The following is a 20,724-nucleotide window of genomic DNA, read 5'->3' on the forward strand; positions in this document are numbered from 1 at the left end:
TCCGGAGACCCCTGCCTCGTGGAAATGAGGCACGTCTGCCTCTTTGTGCCCCTTCCTCGAGAAACTGCCTCAATCTTGTCGTCAGAAATCCCCAAAATAATAGTCCACCTTTTCTCCATCTTGCACGTTCTTGAGGATTCACCTAGAAATCTCTAGTTAAAAGAAGAAAAAAAACCACAACTACTAAAAGGACTTCAGGGCTAATGAATCTCCTAGGAAGCATACACTATCAGGAAGGGTGGAAGCAGCACTCAGAAGCCAGTAAAACTTCCTAATACTTGAGGGAGCTCCTGCAAGGACCGGCACAGAACAGAGAGGGTGTGGTGGGGTTGAGGCAGCAGAGCCCTCTCCTCCATTGCCTCTGGGCCGCCATGGGCAGCAGAACAGCAGATGAGTGGAATCCTAACGTGCTCCTTCCCCCAGGCTGGAACCTTGCCTCTGTAGTAGGGCATAGTCCCCCATGGCTATTTTTATTGCCAATTTCTTGAGCCAGCAACACACCGTCCACAATGAAAACTGGGTGGTAGAGGGGGTCAGTAGAAAGTTCTTAGATAAATAAAGAGGAGAACAAAAGCAGAGGGGTTCGACCTGTCTTCTTAGCCTCTGGAAAGACTTCATCATCTCCTTGCAGACCAGAATGGGTGACCATAGAAGAGAAACTGCAGCCCAGTGTTTTCTAAGCGAGAAAGAGAGCCTGAGATAACTTCCCCCAGACTCCATCAGCCATCAAGTGGAGAGGAAGGGATTGAGAAGTTCCTGTTGCTCCTAATGGAAGATGTGAAGGCAACCGAGAGTCTTCCCAGCATGAGGCCCCTTAGCGAGGCTATGGGGTGAGCGAACCAGGGCAGATGGAGTGGTCAGGACAGGCTGGGAGAGGAGAACAGATTGGTCTCAGATGTCTACAGGACACTCCGCTCCAGGAAAGACCAGCCCATTAACAGGAGTCCCTTCCCTACAGGCTGCCACAAGGCAGTTCCCACCTTACCTCTGGGGTAGGAGCAGGAGGCAGCAGGAGAAATCCCAGAGACCATCCTTCCCCACCACTCCCACTTGACCTGAAGGTGCTGTTTAAACAGAAGATCCTTACTGGCAGCTGAGCTACCTTTAAGTGGAAAGTTTAACACATTTCCAGACCCTCTGTCCCCGCCAAAAGAATCCTGGCATGGATCCTGAAGAGAAAGGAACCACCAGCCAGAGAAAATAGAGACAATGATTTTTGCTCATTTACCTCTGTGCCTCAGCTGCCCCATTTGTAAAATAAAAATAAACATTCCTAAATTTACCAAGTTGTTTTAAGGATCGAACTCCTCAAAGGACTTTTGAAAAAAATGAACGTGGTGTTCAAACATGAGAAGAAACACACACTATTGTTAGTGCTGTTCAGATGGGAGCCCCACAGGCAGCTTCTGCACTCATTGTCTTCCTCTTCTTACAAGGAAGAGAGCAGGTGACAGTCACTGCTGATCTCTCCCACCTTCTTTCAGGGAAGAGAGACGCTGTGTAGAATCTATAGATCACAGTGACAAATCCTCAGCCAGCAGGAGGAAAGGGCAGAGAATAAAGAGAAGTAGCCCCCAATTTCCCCCGTCCAAAGTCTTCTCTGGGCACCCATGGGGCGGAGGCGCTTCTCCAGTCGGGGTCGAGTGATCACGTGCTCTGGCTTTGCTGCCCAGCTCAGTGAGACTTTCCGATGAAGCGGCTCCATGCCCAACCCTTCCTGTTCTCTCTGCCTTGCCCCCACACACCCACACTTCTCAGGTATTTCATTTTTCCTTCTGGCCAGCATCTGACCTGTATTACAAATGCTTCTCAACTACAGTGGTCCCCCTATCCATGGGGGGTACATTCCAAGACCCCCAGTGGATGCCTGAAACCGGATAGTACCAAGCCCTGTATGTACTGTTTTTTCCTGTACATACAAACTTATGACAAAGTTTAATTTATAAATTAGGCACACTAAGATATTAACAATAATAACTAATAATAAAATAGAACAATTATAACAATATACCGTAGTAAAAGTTACCGTAGATCTTAGTAACCTCAGCATACAACTTTTTTTCTTTCGTTACTAAGTAAGTTGAGAAGTTTTACCTTTTCACTTAAAGGAGGCACTTTATGTCTTCTTTTTGGCATATCCAAATTGCCAGAATGACTATTCTTGCATTTTGGGGTCATTGAGTAAAATAAGTGTTGCTTGAACACAAGCACCTTGATACCACAACAATCTGATAACCGAGATGGCTACTAAGTAATTAACGGGCGGGTAGAGCTTACAGGCGAATCTGCTGGATACAGGGATGATTCACCTCCTGGGTGGGACAAGGCAGGATGGTGTGAGATTTTATCACGCTGCTCAGAAAGTTACACAATTTAAAACTTATGGATTGTTTATTTCTGGAATTTTCCATTTAATATTTTCAGACTGTGGTTGACTACAGGTAACTGAAACCGCAGAAAGCAACATGGTGGAAAGTGAAACTGCAGATTAGGGGGATGAGGGAGGAGCTACTGCACATATCTGTCAAGATAAGGAGAAATGACATGTTTATTCAGAGCAAATGAGACGTTTTCATTGGGCTCAGCAAACTTTCATTTGTTTGGGAGTGAATTGTAGTATCTGTTACTAATTGTATGGCTAAAATATTAGTTGGATGCCTTTGAAATGTTCATAGGCAACTCTATTTAAGTAATCAGCCTAAATATGCAGAGAGGCAATGCAACAGCAGTGGCACATGGACCATAAACCACACACCCCAAACTCGAAATGCACGCAGTGTGGAATTTCATGTTTATAATCAGGTTAATGTTCCTCTTTGTAGGAAAATTAAATATACTTAATATTCATTGATAGCTTCAGAAGTCTAAATAGAATAATTTAAAACATGGTAAAAAAAATTCACAAAATAACAAGAATTTCAGTTAGATAGAAATTTATCTTCCCCCTGTTTAGGCATCTGACAGCTCTCCCTCTCAGACATAATGACATGAAATTAGTTTAGCTGGGAGATCAGGATCATTTTGTAGGCCAAGGCAGAAGCTTCCAGTAGATAAAGTTTCAAGTGCCTTGTATTTATTTGTCCATGAATACAACAGTAATAAAAGACTGTAAAGTTTAAATGGGTACATAGTTGGAAAGTAACTATGGTGCTCATAAAAACTAGATGGTAGAATCTATGGATGAGCTGTCTAAACCTTGGGGGGAAAAGACAAGGAGAGAGGTTAAAAGCAGGCACACATTCAGCAGATTCATCCTGAGAGACAGGATTTACGGGAATTACCGAGTCCCTGAGGGCTGCCTAGAGGGAAGGGCCCTCACTGGCAAATTTGGCAGCCTGGTTCTCCCCTCAGCAGCCCTCAGGGTCTGAGGATTTGTTTTTTCTCTGAGCCTTTAAACTGGGAGCTCAGGCAAAGTTCTGTCAGGGGTGTGAGCCCCCGCCTCTGGCCCACATTGGGGGCTGGTGGCACCTCAGTGGCTGGGCAGGAGTCATTCCTTTTGCTTGCACCTGCTTTCCTCTTTATGATACTCAGAGAGGTTATCTGGGAAACGGCCTCTGGAGGGTGGAGGAGGGAAGTGGGAAGGACAGGCAGGGTGGAGCTGGTGATCATCTCTTCGCAGACTCTCATCCTCCTTGGGCAGCCTGTGTGGGGTCAGGCCCTGGCTGGAACATCACGAGAGTGACTCAGAAGGTCTAAACTGGAGCCCAAAGGGTGTTTCCGGTCCACATCTGTGGGAGGACTGGAATAGCCCCTGCGTCACAAGGCCATGGTGAGGAGGAAGTGAAGTCGTGCAGATAAAATGCTTAGCACATCGCCCAGTACACACTGTGCTCTTTCCCTAGTCCACTTGGGTCCAGCCTCCTCCAGAGGGGCTGGGGAAGAGAGAGAGGCACAGAGAGAAGAGATAGTCATCTATTATCCTAGCTTCTCCTTCTCAGCTTCCAAACTTTCAGCTCCACTTGGCTTCTCAAGTGTCACCACGCCACCAGGCCAGGGGCCTCCACTTTCCTCCTCTGACCTTGACTCCTTTCCTTCCTCCTCATTTCTGCTTTTTCTGTTCATGGTGCCCTCCTCTCCCTCAAGCCCATTGCCACACTTAATCAACCCCTCCTGGCTTCACTTGGCCATGACACCCTGCACTGCAACATCTGGTCAACCATCCCAGGAGCGTCCTCATGGGTACCCTAGATCACCTCTCAAGACTCACAGACACCCATTGCCAATTCCTAGAGGCAGGAACCCTGGCACCCTTTCATCTTTGGTGTTGTTCGCAGAGTCTTCTCTTTGCTGGAGAAAGGGTGTAACGTGGGGGCGGGGCCTGTCCTGCATTGGTGCACGTGGATCTCACCCAAGCTGGCAAGCAGCCCCATCAATCTTGCACCTGCCCCCCCATCGTGGCTGGAAGAGCGTGTGGGGATGGGTGACCGGTGGCACTTCAGGCAGGAAAGGCAGGAAGTGGACAAGCCCTGGCACCTCGTAGTTCATATTTGCCCCTCAGCCCACCCTGTGATTCATGAGAACAGAGTGTGGCCTGCCAAGGAGCTCAAAAGGTCCTTGTTGAATAGACACATTCTTCCCCTAGAGTAAAACTGAAGAGGTTATTCTCCTCATAAAACAAAACTTTGCCACAATCCTTTTGCTGCTTAGAATGCGCTCATTCTCTTCATTTCTTCATTCATTCAACAAGTAATTATTGAGTCCTTACTGTCCTTTGTGTGGATAATGAAGCAGTGAACAAGATAGAAAACTCCCTGTTCCTCGTGGGATTGGGGCACAAAAGAAACAAAGGTGTCAGATGACCACGGTCACGTGGTAGAGGGTTCCCTGGTGCTTTAGTGGGGGCTCGGGGAAGTCTTCGCTGAGGAAGTGACATTTAGACCAAGATCTAACGCAAGTGGAGCCAAGCAAGCAAAGTCCGAGGGAATTACATCCCAGTAGAGAACTGCACTCCAGGTTCAGAGGAGAGAGGGAAAGGCCAGTGTGGTTGGGAGGAGAGGGTAAATGAGGCTGGGACATGGACTGAGACCAAATCGCGTACATTGTTTCTCCATGGCGGAGTGTGGTTGGCATTTTGGCCAGGTCGCTTCCCTACCGTATGGGATTGCATCTGGGCTTTGGGCGCTAAATGCAAATAGTACTTGCGAGTAATTGCAACAACCAAAAGTGCACACCTCTTAATCTCCAACCCCCTTAGGAGGCCAGCACCATCTGAGTAGGGTTTTTAGGCTAGGGACAAGAGCCTGGACTTTACTCCAAGTGCAGCGGAAGACATTGCAATGGCAGTGTCCAATTTACATCACTGAAGATTGTTAAAGATCACTCTGGCTATTGTGTTTTGAAGACCCTAGTGAGTAAAGCATGGAAGTGGTGAAGCCAGGCAGGAGGATTTTGCAAGCGTTCCAGTGAACAATGAATGATGGTGGAAGGATGGAAGAGGTGGATGGATTCAGACTATGTCCTGGGGAAAGAGCTGGTAGGACTTGCTCTTATGAAGGCTAGGGAAAAGAAAAGAATCAAAGATAATGCCAAGAATTTTTGGATCATGTCATTATTTGTAGAGATGGAGAAGACTGGAAAGACTTTTAGACAACCAAGTGGAGGCTGTGTCAAGTATGTTGGCTATATACACATGGTGCCCTAGGGGGTGTAAGAGAAGGAGATACCAATTGGGGAGTCAGGGAAATGCCTCAAGACTCTGTGAGGTTCTTCAGGGAGATTATGTAGAGAGACAAGAAGGAGGGCCAAGATGGAGCCTGGGCACTTGGAATGTTCAGAAGTGGACGAGAGGAGGAAGAGCCAGCAAGAGGTTGCGAAAGAATAGTCAGTGAGGAAGGATAAAATCATGGATGATGAGAGGAGAAAGTGTTTCAAGAAGGAAAGATGTTGGTAATCTGTGTTCAATGCAGCTGAGAGATCAAGTGACATAGGAACAGAGAGGTGACCTCACATTTGGTAAGAACTTTGTTGACCTTAACAGGAGTCTTGGTGGAGGTACCAGCTTGGAATGTGTTAAGGAGCTCATGTGGGCTATATTTAAAAACATCCAGATGTTTTTCTGATACAAACTGTAATGTTTGTAAGCCAATGGTACTAGTCTATCAGAGAGAGAGAAAGAGAGAATGCAAGAAAGAGGGGGGAGATAACAGTAGGCACAAAGTCCTTGATAAATTGGGGGGCTCAGTCCCTGATAGGAGTAAGGACTTTCATCCACAGCAACAAGGCAGGGACCAGTACATGGGTACGGACATGAGTGGGTTGATGGTTTTTTGGTAAAAAGATAAAAGAGTTCCTGACTAGTTGCTTCTATTTTCTCAACAAAGTAAGAGGCAAAGTCATGAGCTCAGATGTGTGTCTGGGGGGTGAGGTGGGAGTACAGTGGGGTTATAGGAGGGTTAGAGGAGAGAAGGTATGAAATCACCCTCTTATATACTGAGAGAATGGACCTAATTACCAGATACATCGTGCTTGTTGGGCAAGGTTGGGGCTCATTGGAGATTTGTGGTCATAAATTTTTAAACAAGACCAGGAAACATTGTGTGGTTTTCCTATGGTCAGAAGCAGAGTGAGGCTCAGAGATGGGGTCACTTGGGTTTACTCAAGGCTAGAGTTTTACCAGTTGTGCTCAATAGAGGGAGAGAGGAGCACTTTCAGGGGCATAATTATGGTGATGGACTATGGGCTCTGAGGTGGGTGATGGGGGAAGAGAGGACCCCAAGAGGTGATGGATGGTGAGGATGTGGCAAGAACAGAGACCAGAAGTCTTGTGCAGTTGAAGAGTCTCTGGAGAGGGAGGACTAGAGTAGACAAGCAGGAAGGAATGTGGGAGGCTGTGGTCAGCCTTGGATAGAGATGACATTTTGGAGGTGCTGCATTTTTGAGTGGCTGCAATGAGCTGTTGAAAAGGTCTCTCCTGATCATGTCACCACCTCACACATCCAATTAGTGACTGTGTCAGTTAATTTCTGTCTCCGAAACCTCTTGATTTTGTCTCCTCCTCTCCACTTCTGCTGCCACCACCTTGGTGTATAGCTCCATCTTCTCATCTGGACTCTTACCAGAGCCCATAGAGAGGCCTCTCACCAGAGCCCATAGAGAGGCCTCTCCGCCCCAGTCTCTGGCCCTCCCTTCGGCCTGCTGCTGGCAGCCAGACTATTCTTCTGAAAAACAGATCTGACTAGGCCCCCCCGCTGCTTAAAGGCCTTTGGTGGCCTTTGCGGGCCTCAGAATCAAGTCCAGATGCCCCGCCCTGGTGCACGTGCACTGTATGTTGAGGACCCCTCTGTGCCCTCCCAAATGGGTCTTTGTGGCAGGCAGCCGGACTGAGCCATTGTGGGTCCTCAGATGACCATGGGCTTTTTCCCTGTCCCGGCAGGGCACATGCTGCTCTGCCCTCTCCTCACAGTCAAGGCCAAGTTCTGTCAGGTGCTGCTCCCAACCCTACTTGGACCATGGAGTTCCCATACCTCCCTGCATTTACTCCTTTGTGGGGTTTCCTAATCGCTGCATCCCCAGAACCTCATGCAGTCCCTGGCATATAGCGGGCCCTAATTGATTCTTTGACAAATCCATAAATGTTGGCTCCTGCAAAGATCATTCCTGAAAATGCTTTTAAGAGGCTGCCCAGTCTCTGGCAGAGCAAGGTGCTTTATAACAGGATTTCTCCTCTCATGGTGATTCCCTAGAAAGGCCGTTTCCAGCGGCTATTCCTTGGGTACCTGAGTAGTACACTGCAGACACCATATCAATGATAAATGGAATTTATTAAACAAAATGCTGTTCATGATATGGTGAAACTATGTCTAATATAATATCTACCTTCTTAAAAACAAACTCAGAGTATCGCTAAAATAAAACCAAAGTGTAAGAAAAATAGGACTGTGTGTAGAAGTTTGTGACTAAGAACATCTGTCAGTGAAAAAAAAACTAACAGCATATTTTGTTACTAATTATTTAAATCAACATGTAACCTATAAGTCATTTATCTCAAATACTGCCTTCAATGGTTTCTAAAAGTAAGTACCATATTTCACTGACTCTAAGACTCTATCAATTAGAGGATACATCACAATTTTATGTATCACCAAGAAAGAAAAATATGCTGCCAATTAACTGTGACACCATGATTGTAAAACGTAGACCTGCCCCAAATGTCTGCCTCCAGCAGGAGAAAGAGAGATAGAGCTTGTTTCTCTCTTAACAGTGGTTCTCAACTGGGGCGATTTAGTTCCCCTCCCCCAGGGGACATTTGGTGGTGTCTAGAGACACTGCCAGTTGTCACAGCTGGGGTGGTGGTGCTATTGCTATCTACTGAGTAGAGGCCAGGGATGCTGCCAAACACCCTACAATGCACAGGGCAGCTCCCAGCAACCAAGAATCACCAGCCCAAAATGTGCTGACGCTGTGGAACTGTGCTCTAGAACAAACAAGGAGAATTACTCGTACTTTTTACATTCCGCCATCACCTTCTGGATTTTCTTTGCCTTTTATTTCCATAGAACATTGATCTTAAACACTGGGGCCTTTCTGAATGCACATATGAAAACTATAACAAAGTATTTTAGGAGCAACTATGAAATGGAGCAATGATTTATTTCAATAAATTAACTGAAGCCCTGCACAAGCCTTTATTTCTCCTACCCTAGTATAAAACCAGAAAATGCACTTAGCCACATTCTGCATTTTAATTACACTTGCAGAGGATATAACAGTTGTATGAATTAAGAAGCAGTAAAATTAAATTGATTTTTCCATATATGCTGAAAGATGCAGGGCTTAATGTGTATTATAATTAGGGACAATGGAATGAATTGTAGAATTTTTTTAAGACACCAAAATCCTAAATTACATTGTCCTGATAACCTTTTCCAGCTTGTCACTTGTTTCCTTAAAATCATTTTAACACAGTTTCAAGTCCTAGTTTTAGCAAGGAGCTAAACCCAGTAGCAATAAAGTTGGTACTTACGGGAAGTTTCCCAGTGTTATAACAGGAAGGTCTGGAAATTAGAAAAGAAAAGGACTTCTTTGACCTTCTCAGTCCAAAATATGTCTGATCTGATGTACTTGAACTTCTGAAGCATGATTCAGAAAATGTCTCTCAAGTTTAGGGTTGACCAATGAAAGGCAAAAGTCAGAAAGAATTTGTTCCTTCTCTCTCTGGCTTTCACAGTGATGTCATGAGAAAATATGTGAAAAGGGTTCGGGTGACTCTGAGACAGTTACATTGTGACAAATAAGAGGGTAAACTTTCAATGAGAAGTCCATTAAATTCCAAGGCTGAGTTGAGCGCTAACCTGCCCGTTAGGTGTCGACAATGGGTCTTTGCATGTTCTAATTGCATCATAAATACTCGTCACAGACACCACACTGCAGGCACAGTCACCAAAAGTGGTGATCCAGCCCCAGGCAAAACCCTGGGCAGAGTTCTTCGGAGGATCCTGACTCCAGCCTCCTCTCCTCCTCTTCAATGTGCTCAGAAGCCACCCCACATTTTCAGGCATACCGTGCTCAGCATCTCCTCCCCACAAAAAACTTGCATTAGACAGGTTAGGGTGGATTCAATTTGACGATCATGCTGCTGACTTGGGGCATTCTATTTAGACTGTAATTAAGTAGGGAAAGGTTCTGCTTCTGGTTCATAGGAAGTCAGGCCTCCAACAACAGTCTGGGAAGAAAGCTGAGATGCTGGAGCTCTGGCCCTGCCTCAGAAGTCAGGGCCATTTACATGACCTGAGCCCCAGCCCCACCCTCTCACAGGGTCTGCCCACCTGCTGCCTGGATCCTGTTCAAAATGCAAAACCAAATCCTGCCATTGAACCTTAGCTGAGAACTCAACGAAGACAGAGACAGGGGAGTCTTGTTCACTCTTGTGTCCCCTGCATCCAGCACAGGGCCCAGTACATAGCAGATGACCCAAGAACATGACCCAGTGAACAAATGGTAGACTAAATGCCTCTTAAAGTAAACATTGTTTGTTGTGATTGATTCATGTAGCAGAAGTTTCTTTTGAAGGTAGAGTCTTTCCTGTGGATAAATTCAGGGGTTGATAAATTGATTTAAAAGGCTTACTATGCTATAATTTTGATTACAGTGTACGAGAGGTGATCACACTTTGGTCAATTGTCAATGTGGGAGGAGAGGTCCCTACCCTCAATCATGGTGCCAGGTAGTATTGTCAGATGACCTTTGGAGTTTGGGGAGGAAACGACAACGTGCCAGCAGTAATTCCAAGACTGGATTTGAGAACAAAGCCTAACTCCTGCACACAGCATTCGAGGCTTTTGTGATTTATTCCCTTCAATGAATGTTTACTAAACAGCTACTGTACTAGCTTGCTGCTTAACAAAACACCCCAATACAAAGTGACTTAAAACAATTATTTTGTATTGCTCACATCTCTGCAGGCTAATCTAGGCTCACCAGGCTGGATACCTCCACTGGCCTCAGCTGGGCTTGCTCATGTGTCTGGAGCTGACTGCTGGTCAGAGGCCATAGGCTGGATGTGTCTAGGGCAGCTCTGGTCCAGGAGTCTCTCATCCTCCTCCTAGGATCACAGGCCAACATGAGCACCTTCTTCTCAGGGCGACGGCAGAAGTGCAGGAGGACAAGCCCAGTCGTGCAAGTGCTTTTCACGCTTTTGTTGCATTATGTCTGCTAAGATCCAATGGCCAAAACAAGTTTCATGGCCAGTTGTAAAGTCAAGGAGTGGGGAAGTGCACTTTGTCCATGGAGGGGAGAGAGAGGAGGGAGTAAATATGTCTGAACAAGGATCTAATCTACCAAACCAAATACGTACCGGGAATATCTCATCAGCCTCATTCACTATTAAGTCTTTGTATGTTTTGCTGGTCCAGCCTTCCAAACAAACGAATGGATGAGTGCCAGGAGGGCAGATGGCAGAGGAAAGAAGAAGTACCATCTGTATGACTTTGTCTGTGGTGAGATAATTTGAACTGGTTATAGGTGTATGTCTAAAGCAGTAGTTCTTACCTTCAGGGGGCAGGGAGATCGGTCATGGATCTTAGGAAATCTTTGAGAATCTCTGAGCTTTGCTTCCTCTCCCCAGATGAATGTTCACAGGCACAGAAGCACAACAATCAATATACAATTTTAGGGGATTCCAGGGCTCTGAAGCCCATCTTTGGATCTCCTCAGGATGTCATGGATGTCTAGCCAAGAGCACCTTGTCTAAATACTTCTACCTGGGAGGTTTAGAGAAGTTGGGATAGGTCTGAGTTGTCAAGAGGGCCTTCTGGAGAGCATGCTGCCCTCAGACCCCCTCGGGAGTCCATTCTAACTGACAATTAGAACTTGAGGGACTCCAGCATTTCCAGATTTAATCATGTCCCTGGATCTACCATACCGAACTGCTTCCAAGTGATATGGATTTGTTTCAACGAACAAATGAGGGACCAGCAATATACTCAGCAGTATCCTTGGAAATGTGACGTTCCCAAGAAGTTCTCAGGGGACAATGAAAACACTTGAAAGGAGGAGGAGAAACATTTTAAAACAGTGTGAGGCAATATATGGTTAAGCATCCAAATGATGCCATTGGGATGAGTGCAAAATGTATCTTGTAGAATCTCTGAGGACAGAAAGGGAGATGTGAGCCTTAGAATTATGGAGGGCTGCTCTGCCCTGTACAAGCAGGGGAGCAAGAGATAACCAGCCAACTCACTGTCACATCCAGAGGAAGGACCAGGGCATGTGAGCTGTGGTGCGGGTAGGGATGATGACATCTGAGAATTTTCAAGTGATGGGATGGGGAAAGGGTACCAAGGGATTCACAACATATCTTGTTTCAACGATAGATTTAAGCTTCGAGAGTGTGTGTGTTGGTTGGTGGGGGAGAGGGAGCTTGAATTTCATAAGTGTTCTCTCTTCTGGTGCTGAGTAGATGAACCGTGTTCTAGGTTCGTGAGTTGGTAGTGAAGCACACTGGTTTGAAGTGTGGTCTCTGAAGTCACACAGAACTGGGCTCAAAATCTGGCTCCCCCCTTCACAAGCTGTGTGACCTTGGGCAAGTTGTTTAACCTCTATGAGAATCAATCTCCTTAGCTGAGATTGGAATTAGTAATCGTGCCTTCTCCTTAGAATTGTGGTGAAGACTTGATGAACTGACCCATAGAAAGCAGTGCAGTGTTCAGTGTGTGGTAAGCACACAATAAAAATTGACCATTATTATTTTGTATTTGGCTTGGGGTGTGTTAGTCAAGCATTTTTGGTTAAAATGACTAGTTTCGTATGAAGGCGGGTTTGGCTTATATAAATGGGGAGTCAAAGAAGAGAATTAGTTTCAAGCATGTTTGGATCCAAAAGTTTAACAATGTCATCAAGTGTCAGGTGCTTCTCTCTCTCTCCTTCCCTCTTTTCCTCCCTCTCCCTCTTCATCTCTGGGCTCCTACTTCTGGTGTGGGCCTCCTTATCAGGCAAGCTTTCTCTATGCAGTGGTGAAGATGTTCCCTGGCATCTCCAGGTAAACCTAGTTTGTAGTGATACCATCTTTTAAAGTTTTACTGTTATCATAGTTAATATTGCAAACCTATTTAAAGGATCAAATAGTTCTACGGGGCACTTTTATTAAAATAGTTTCTGCCTCCTGTTCAATTTCTTCTCCCAGAGTCATCCATTTCAACCTTTTTAGCTGATTATCTTTCTATTTATCTCTAAATAACATGATCCATTTTGATTTTTCATTTTTCAACAGTATATCTTGAATTCTCTCTATACAAGTTAGGCAATTAACTGCACTACAGAAATGCACCCTTCCCAACACTTAGTTCTCAGTATTGTTAAACTACTCTTTGGTTAGATCATTATCCAATAGTCACATTATTATAACTATGTAAATGATACCCCCAGCTGAGTCAAGTAGTTAACTGTGATTATTTTTGTTTCTTATATAACATTCTTTTTATTGGCACGTATATTTGTCTCTCTTTTTGTTTTGCTTATTTTTCTATGATCTGTCACTAATCCAACTCCAAGTTCTCCAACTGCCTAGTTCTCTCAGGATATTCAGCTATTCTATGGCTTTCATCTTCTTGAAGAAGTCTCTCCCAGAGTCTTCCAGCACACACCAACCTGGGTTTTTTGCCCTTCAGGTCTGGTGTGTGAATCTAATTGGGGATCTCTCTTTACCGTCATGCTGGGAATGTCTCCTGTATTGATCTCCTATTATGCGTATCTCATGTTTTCCTCTTTATATGTTCATATGTTTATTTTGGTGGAGTGATGAAGTGCTTCTTGAGAAAGAGTGTGTGGGAAACACAATTTTGAGATCTTACATATCTGAAAATGTTTATTATAGTCTTACACTTAATGGATACTTCAGTTGGGAATAAATTCTAGACTGGATATTATTTTTTCTCCAGAATTTTGAAGGCATTGTTCCATTGTCTTCTAAGCTATCAGTATTATTTTTGAGAAACCCAAAGTATTTCTGACTTCTGAATCTTTGTAGGTAATCTGGAAGCTGGTAGGATATAATTTGCTGAATTTTTATGATGTTCTATCTTGGTATAGGTCAAATTTATCCATAGTACTGGACACTTGATGAGTCCTTTCCTTCTGGAAACTCATAACCTTCTGTTATGGGGAATGGTCTCGAAATTTTTTTATTGATTATTCCCTCCCCTCTCACTTTTTCTATTCCCTTTTCTAGAATTCCTATTATTTATATGTTGGATCTACTGGTTGAGTACTATTCTTTAATTATCTTAATTTTTCACCTTAGTCTTTTATCTCTAATGCCTAGATTTATTTAATCCTATATTCTAATCCTTCTATTGAGTTTTTTACAGTTTTAATTTTCATGAGCTCCTTTTTGTTTTCTAAATGTTTCATTTTATATAGCTTTCTTTTCTTATTTTATAGATACAGTATCTTCTCTTCTTTCTTGGAGAATATTATGTATTTTTTTAAGTTTTCTTCTCTTGCATTTTCTCTTGCTTCTTTCAAAGTACTTTTCCATTGCTGTTTCTTTGTTCTTATTGGGCTCTGCCTTTACAAATATCCCTTACTCATTTTGGTTGCATCTCTGTTTATGTTTAAGAGTATGGCACTGAAAAGTCTATAAAATTTTCTTGTGTGTTATTGAATATTGTCAGCCCTGCAGTTTAATGAATTGCTCTTGGCTGGGCTGTTTTATTAGGGAATCATGATGTCTGTATCTCTAGGTTTTTCATCTTGAGCTGGGCAGATTCCCCAGAAAAGGGTCTTTCATTCATTTTTCTTGATGGTAAAGACTTGTCTAACAGTGTACTGGGAGGTGTATCAAGGAAGAGATCCATGGGTTTCAGCATTGAGTATAATACTTGTTCAACCTTCGTCTTCAGAAGAGCACCTCCTAATGCTATGTGTCTGATTCGCTCAGTCAGGGGGGGCCTCTGCTTTACCCTCTTCTTAGAATAAACCTATAGTCTCTGGGAAAGCAGAAGCTGTCTGGACATGGGAAGTGGGGAAGGGATGTGGGATTGAACTGATTCTTAAACTTCTAACTGATCCTCCTTTTTTAGAGCTACCTTCACAACATCCAAAAGTAACTGGTTCCATCAATACTTGAGTCTGTTGAGAGTCTGTTACTAAACTACCATTTTAATAGGCACCTTTCTCAGTCTACAGTCATGCTTCTCTTAACAATGGAGATATGTTCTGAGAAATGTGGTTAGGCGACTTCGTAGTTGTGCCGACATCAGAGAGTGTACTTACACAAACCCAGATGGTATAGTCTACTACACACTTAGGCTATATGTTACTAATCTTCTGGACCACTGTTGTATATGTTGTCCGTCGTTGACTGAAATGTCATTATACGGCACATAACTGTACTTAGTTAATTGCTCACCAGTCAACAAAATGCTGTTGCTGTCACTTTCTCTCCCATTTTGTTTTTAAGTGTTTATTTTAGCTGGATTTAAGGGGACACCCAAAGTAAATGTGTGTGCTCAGTTCCTTTGTGCTCTTAAGGCTCTTTATCTACCAACCTTCATATCATGTCTCCAAAAGGACTATGATCAAAGGTGTTGGATCACATGCCCCAGCTCTCAACTTGGCACACCTTCCTGTGCCTAATTCCTTGGCACTAATCTCCTGGGTTCTCTGGAGAGTCCAGGTCACCTGCTTTTCCTTGTGGTTTCACAGCAGGAAACTGTGACCATATGATTGACAACTACAAGAGAATCATACCGAGTGGCACTTCCCAAGAGAAAGGGATATAGCATTGACAAATAAGCAGCAAATGTCCCAGACACAGGGCAGCTTTGTCCTCCAAAAGGTGCAGATCTTGAGGAGGCAAGGATTTACCTCTGTTGCTTTGCACTCAAAAAATGTTGGCTCCATCTCAGAAACTCTAGTTTTCTGGGCAGAAAGCCCCTCCCTTGATGTTTTCCTCCATTGTAAGCCTCAGAAACACCTGTTCACACTTAGCCCTCCTGAATCAATTTGTTAATGCAAATGCCCATTAAAGTGCAATGACAGCAGAGGCTTCCTGGAGAAATGCTATGCCCTGGAGAGAAAAAGAAGGCCATGGCGTGCAGGCTTTCCCAGAACTCTAGCCCTGGGCCTTGGGGATGCACATGGAAAAGGGTAGAGATGGTACCCTTCCCTAATTTAAATGACTAGTGGCAAAGTGGGGTGACATTTGTTTCCCTGCTCTAACCTCAGAAGTCCTTAAGGAAGAAAATTTATTGTAGAAAACTTAAATAATCTGCGGACATTGTACGGGTAGATGCTTTTTATTCTTGTAAGGGTTCCTTTTGTTTTAGTGTCTGAAACAAGATGTCTGAGACATTCAAAGAAATGTCATCCTTAAGTGTTTAAACTCTAAGCTAAACAAACTTTTGGTTCCTCTTGAGACCTCTGGCCATCTATGTCACAATGATGTCGTTTAGAAGACAATGTTTTTGAAGGACATTTTTAATGGCAAACTTTAAATGAAGTCAATCATTGGTAGTTCAATGACAATGTCTATATGTTATTGTCCTTTTCCAATTTAACAAGAAAAAAAGGCCACGGCCAGGCCAATTAGTCACATATGATGGGACGTGGTGACATTTTTACTCCCGAACTTTTCTGGTATAAAAGGGTCACCCAAGGAGGATCTGACAGTAAGTGTGAGGAATTTGGCAATAAAACTACCAATCTGCAGAGATTTAGGAAAGTCCAAAATGATTAGGTAAAAGACTGCATTTTTCCACAAAGAAAAATGTTGAATTTGTTTATTTTTTTTTAATTTATACTTGCCTGGATGAGACTAATCTGAGTTTGTTTTCTCCTACTCTGCAGCTCATTAAAACTCAATCTCATTCTAGTTCTGTCGATTTCTACTATGCGTGTGTTTTGGTGTTATCCGATTCCATCTTCTAAGGTAAGAGTTTTGCCTCTATTTTTGATGCTTGAATAGATGACTAAAATTGTAGAGTATGTAGATTCAAAATAATCTCAAGGAAGATATGACAGAAAATTATTAGAGTTTTCAATGAAAAAAGTATAAGTAGAGTCATGAAATTTGTAAAAAGAAACGTTTATGTGACAATAGGTAATACTGGACTATATTAAAATTTGTTCTAAATTATTTAGGAGTTGGCTACTGTGTAGGAAAATATTTATTTCAACGTAAAATGTAAACTGTTTTGTCCATGACAATTTATTTATTCCATATGTGTCCAGTTATATTCAAAGTGAACATTTAATCATTGAAACTATAATAAAAATACAATGGATCACTTTTAAAAAACAGTGAATTCCCTAATTTTACAACAATGATAACTTTTTCAGATGCACAATGTAGATAAAATGTCAGATCTCAATAAAATATCACATAAAATATTAATTCATGTGTTTATTCAAGAATATTGATTGAGCTCCTAACAATATTCCTTGAACTGTTCAAGACATTGGGAAAATGGATGTATTTCTTTGGAATTTTAATTAATTTTTCTACATAATATTTCAATTGTTTCATGTTAATACTTTTTTATAATTTTAAAATATCTTTTCTCACTGGTATTGTTTTGTGCTTTAACTTTGCTTCACTAAAACTTAACCTGGCGCACTATAATTACTGAAATCAATGTAATTTATGAAATGACTTTTAGGATAATGAGATGCCACATACCGAAATAATAAATATATGTCCAAACACAATGACCTAGCTATTTATATTATTGGTTTTCTCACTAATCTTTGCATCTGTCATTTTTCTATTTCTTGTTTACTTAATTTAGCTTCTCTTTTCCTCTTTTACTCCTATGAGCATTCAACACTAATGTAGTCATTGATTCTATAAGACACTACATTGATCCAGTTGATGAGTCACCATCCATAAATTGGTATATTTTCTCAAGCATCTTCCTAATTACTTTCTATTCTTTCCCCGAAGGTTTGTTCATGACATTTCTGTTGAACAAGAGGTGCTTGTATGCAGCTTTTTGGTTTTTAAATTAAGAATGTACTTTCTTCTGATGTACTTATGAGATCTCTTTGTCCATAAATGAAATGTTTCTTCCTTCACTGCATTTTCCATATTTCTATTTCTGCATGTGACAATTTCATTCTCATTATAACCCCATCATGTAGTAATGGTACCAGTTTGACTGTTTAGGGTGAGTGATTATGCAGACAAATGACGTATAAGCTTTAGGTAATATTTGTTGTGAAGGTCACAAAGTCCATCAACCAGGCAAATATACCATATTTTTCCATTAACGAGTCTGCTCTGGCAAGGGCTCCCTTCAATGATCAGCAAAGTGCATCAGTATCTTTTTTGGGATGTTTTCAGGGATCTCACACCTAGAACTGATGCATATCTTTTGCAATATAAAGATGGTATCATGAGTATTTCTGGAAAGAACTGGAATGCTTCCCTTCCTGAAATGATTCATAGGCTTCTCTTTGCTGGGGATTTAAAATAGATGGCATTATATCATGTTTGGATTTCCTCTGTTAACACAGGGATAAACACACAGTGGGTGTTCAAACAAGAGTTTTTGGTTGGTTTTCCAACCAATATTGGACCAATATTTCTGAAACTCTCTTTGACTATTCCCAGATCCAAAAAACAAAACAAAACAAATGCCCACCTTTTTTCACAGAGACCAGTGGGAGTGATTTGCCTGGGAGCTCTGAATGCTGGACCCTTCAGTAAGCCACCCCGTCGTGGGTGAAGAATCCCAGGGAGCATTTTATGCACTCTGGCCCCATTTCAACCTCCAGAGTAACCCCAAACAAAACTGGTTTTCCTGCACTAGGAAAGGAAAATGTATAATTTTTACTTTGTAGTATGTTTCTTTATTTATAATAAAAGTGTTCAACCCCTTTTCCTCTGGTAGCCCTAGCATAGTTGAAAAACATGGGCTTGGAGTCAGATGCCTCGATGCTAATCCCTGCTTCATGTACAACCCATTTAATTTCCTCATGTGAAGGAAATTATAATTAAAGAAATAAGAGTACCTACTTCATAGAGCTTTTTGAGGGGATAAAATAAGATTATGCATATAAAGCATGTAGCACAAAGATCATTGATAAATCTTTGCTCTTATTACTGATGACATTTGTAGTTGTGCCTTGTCACTGTTGTGCTTCCTTTGAAACCATGAAGGAAAGGACTTGTGACAAGTGTTGAAATTTTTACCTGATCCTTAGGTCAGGTCTGCCTCTGAGACTTGCCAGCTCTCTTTTTTGGGACATACTCCTCTGCTCTTGTATGTGGTTTCTTCATCTACAAATTATGGAGTTGAACAGCGGCTTCTCAATGGCCAATTTGAGCTCTAAGATTCCAGACTTATTTCTTTTATGACTAAGTGCCCCCTACACTATCCTACATTATCCAGACCTTTGAGCCGCTGATGAGGAACTGAATCAAAGTCAAAAGATGAAGATGCTGACGTTCAAGTAACAAGACATCCTTATGGAGAAACTTGGCAAATGGCCCAGGACATGACCAGAAGCAAAGTGGTTCCAACTGAAACCTGAAGTTTGATTATCATGGGTTATTTTTCTTAGTGAATTTAAAAAACTATTCCCAGGACTAATTAGTGCCACTTGAAAGATTTTTATAAAGTAATAACGAGAAGATAACTCTGTATGGTGGATGATGCAACTACTCAATAGCAGCAATTACATAAGTGGTGTAAAAATTACACAAGAGGGTAGATAGCTCCAAACAGTATTTCGTATTTAGAGAAAGTATATATTATGTTTTAGAAACATTTTTCCCTTAAAAAGATTGGATATATTAGATTTATTGCCATAAGATTTTGAAAATTGTTACTGTTGAAATAAAAATTTAACCCTAAAGCTGTATTCTCTCCCCCCTCCTCCATCTGAATTGCCAGGTGTCTGGAAAATCTGATTACTTTCTCATCCTGCTGAACGTCTGCCCAGCCAGGATGGACAGGAGCGAAGGACTAGATTTTCTAAAGCCAATTTTGGAGAAGACGTTTATGAAAAGGTCCTTTCGCAATGGAGTTGGCACAGGGATGAAAAAAACTTCCTTTCAAAGAGCAAAATCGTGAATAAGTGTGCAAAGGACTCTGGGAATTAATCTCAAACTTCATAGAGTGTGACTAATGTGCTAAAAGTCACTGATACCTTTATCGTTAAGTATTGGTATGCTCTTAACTCTTAAATATATCTTCTCTCCTAGCTGGTACAGAGTTAACTGAGTTTAAAAAAAATGTAAACCTGTCTCAAACTTCCACTGTAAGAGATTAAACTATTTAGCTGGCCGATTAGTAACTTTTCTGTGTAAGGATGGACACATTTGTTTTGGTATTAAATTGGCCAGAAAGTGCGAGCATCTTTACTGTAATGACAATGGTATGATTTTTTTTTCCTGCCTGTAATACTGTAATATCATAATACTGAATTTTTTCTTTTAAATATGGTTTTCTGAAATGACCTAGCAGGGCCAATTCATTGGGGATGTACTATTTCAGTTCCTAAGAGAGTCTTATGAAATTAACCAAAGTTAAGATTTATGATACAACTGTATTTTCCTTGATCAATCAGTCGATACCAGAAACAAGCATTACCGGAGCCCTCTGGATGTAATTCTTGTCGCCCTTATCATCAAATATACTTAGACATGGATTGTTGTTTTGTCTTGGAAATTTGTGGCCTTTTTTTAAATCTTAAAACTCAGAAATGCTGCCAGTAACAATAATGACAACAGAGAGACTGCTGGTTGCCTGTGGTGTGCGTGTGGGGTCTTTTGTGAACCAGTTCCCCAAAAGTGCGCTGATTAACGCCCCACTCCCTCCCTTCCAGGAAAGACCTGGCACCCCTACCACTGAAACTCCTGACATCACTTTTTTAAAACGATGATGCAATGTTGGTTGATGTGTTATTATTTCAAAAGCACAACTTCAATAAATGTGTACATGCGTGTTTGAGTCTGCATCACACTAAGGGCATTCTAATGAAGAAAGTCATTATGTTTTCCACTTCACTCTATGTGTGCAGACAGATGAAGTCCTAACGCACTTTAGGACTAGGGACCGTATGGCCTTTTGCTTTCTGTCCCAATGGTCCTGGCCTTTGTTCCTATGGGGGCAGCTTTAGAAATCTAACCAACTGGCCAGTGGCAGCTCCGCTCTCCTTACTTTCCACTCCCAGACAGAACTCTTCTCAGAGCATCTGGAAATGCAGCAAAGGAATTCATCCCTTAGCGACTTCCTGCCTGATCACAGGCTCTGCAGCACAGTGAGGCCTCATGGCTGAGAT

The 20,724-nt window shown here is 42.3% G+C and overlaps 1 protein-coding gene across 1 annotated transcript; it reads left to right on the plus strand.

Annotated features, from left to right (window-relative positions):
* The first annotated feature begins 1,610 nt into the window (after nucleotides 1-1,610).
* On the plus strand, nucleotides 1,611-19,832 carry NPS (neuropeptide S). The gene is made up of 3 exons (XM_058544400.1): nucleotides 1,611-1,677; nucleotides 16,263-16,366; nucleotides 19,335-19,832. The coding sequence occupies exons 1-3, from the start codon at nucleotides 1,611-1,613 to the stop codon at nucleotides 19,512-19,514; spliced, it is 351 nt and encodes a 116-aa protein (XP_058400383.1). The 3' UTR covers nucleotides 19,515-19,832.
* Nucleotides 19,833-20,724: the final 892 nt, after the last annotated feature.

This window comes from Diceros bicornis, chromosome 6 (genome assembly GCF_020826845.1).
Source record: "Diceros bicornis minor isolate mBicDic1 chromosome 6, mDicBic1.mat.cur, whole genome shotgun sequence".
Lineage (NCBI taxonomy): Eukaryota > Metazoa > Chordata > Mammalia > Perissodactyla > Rhinocerotidae > Diceros > Diceros bicornis.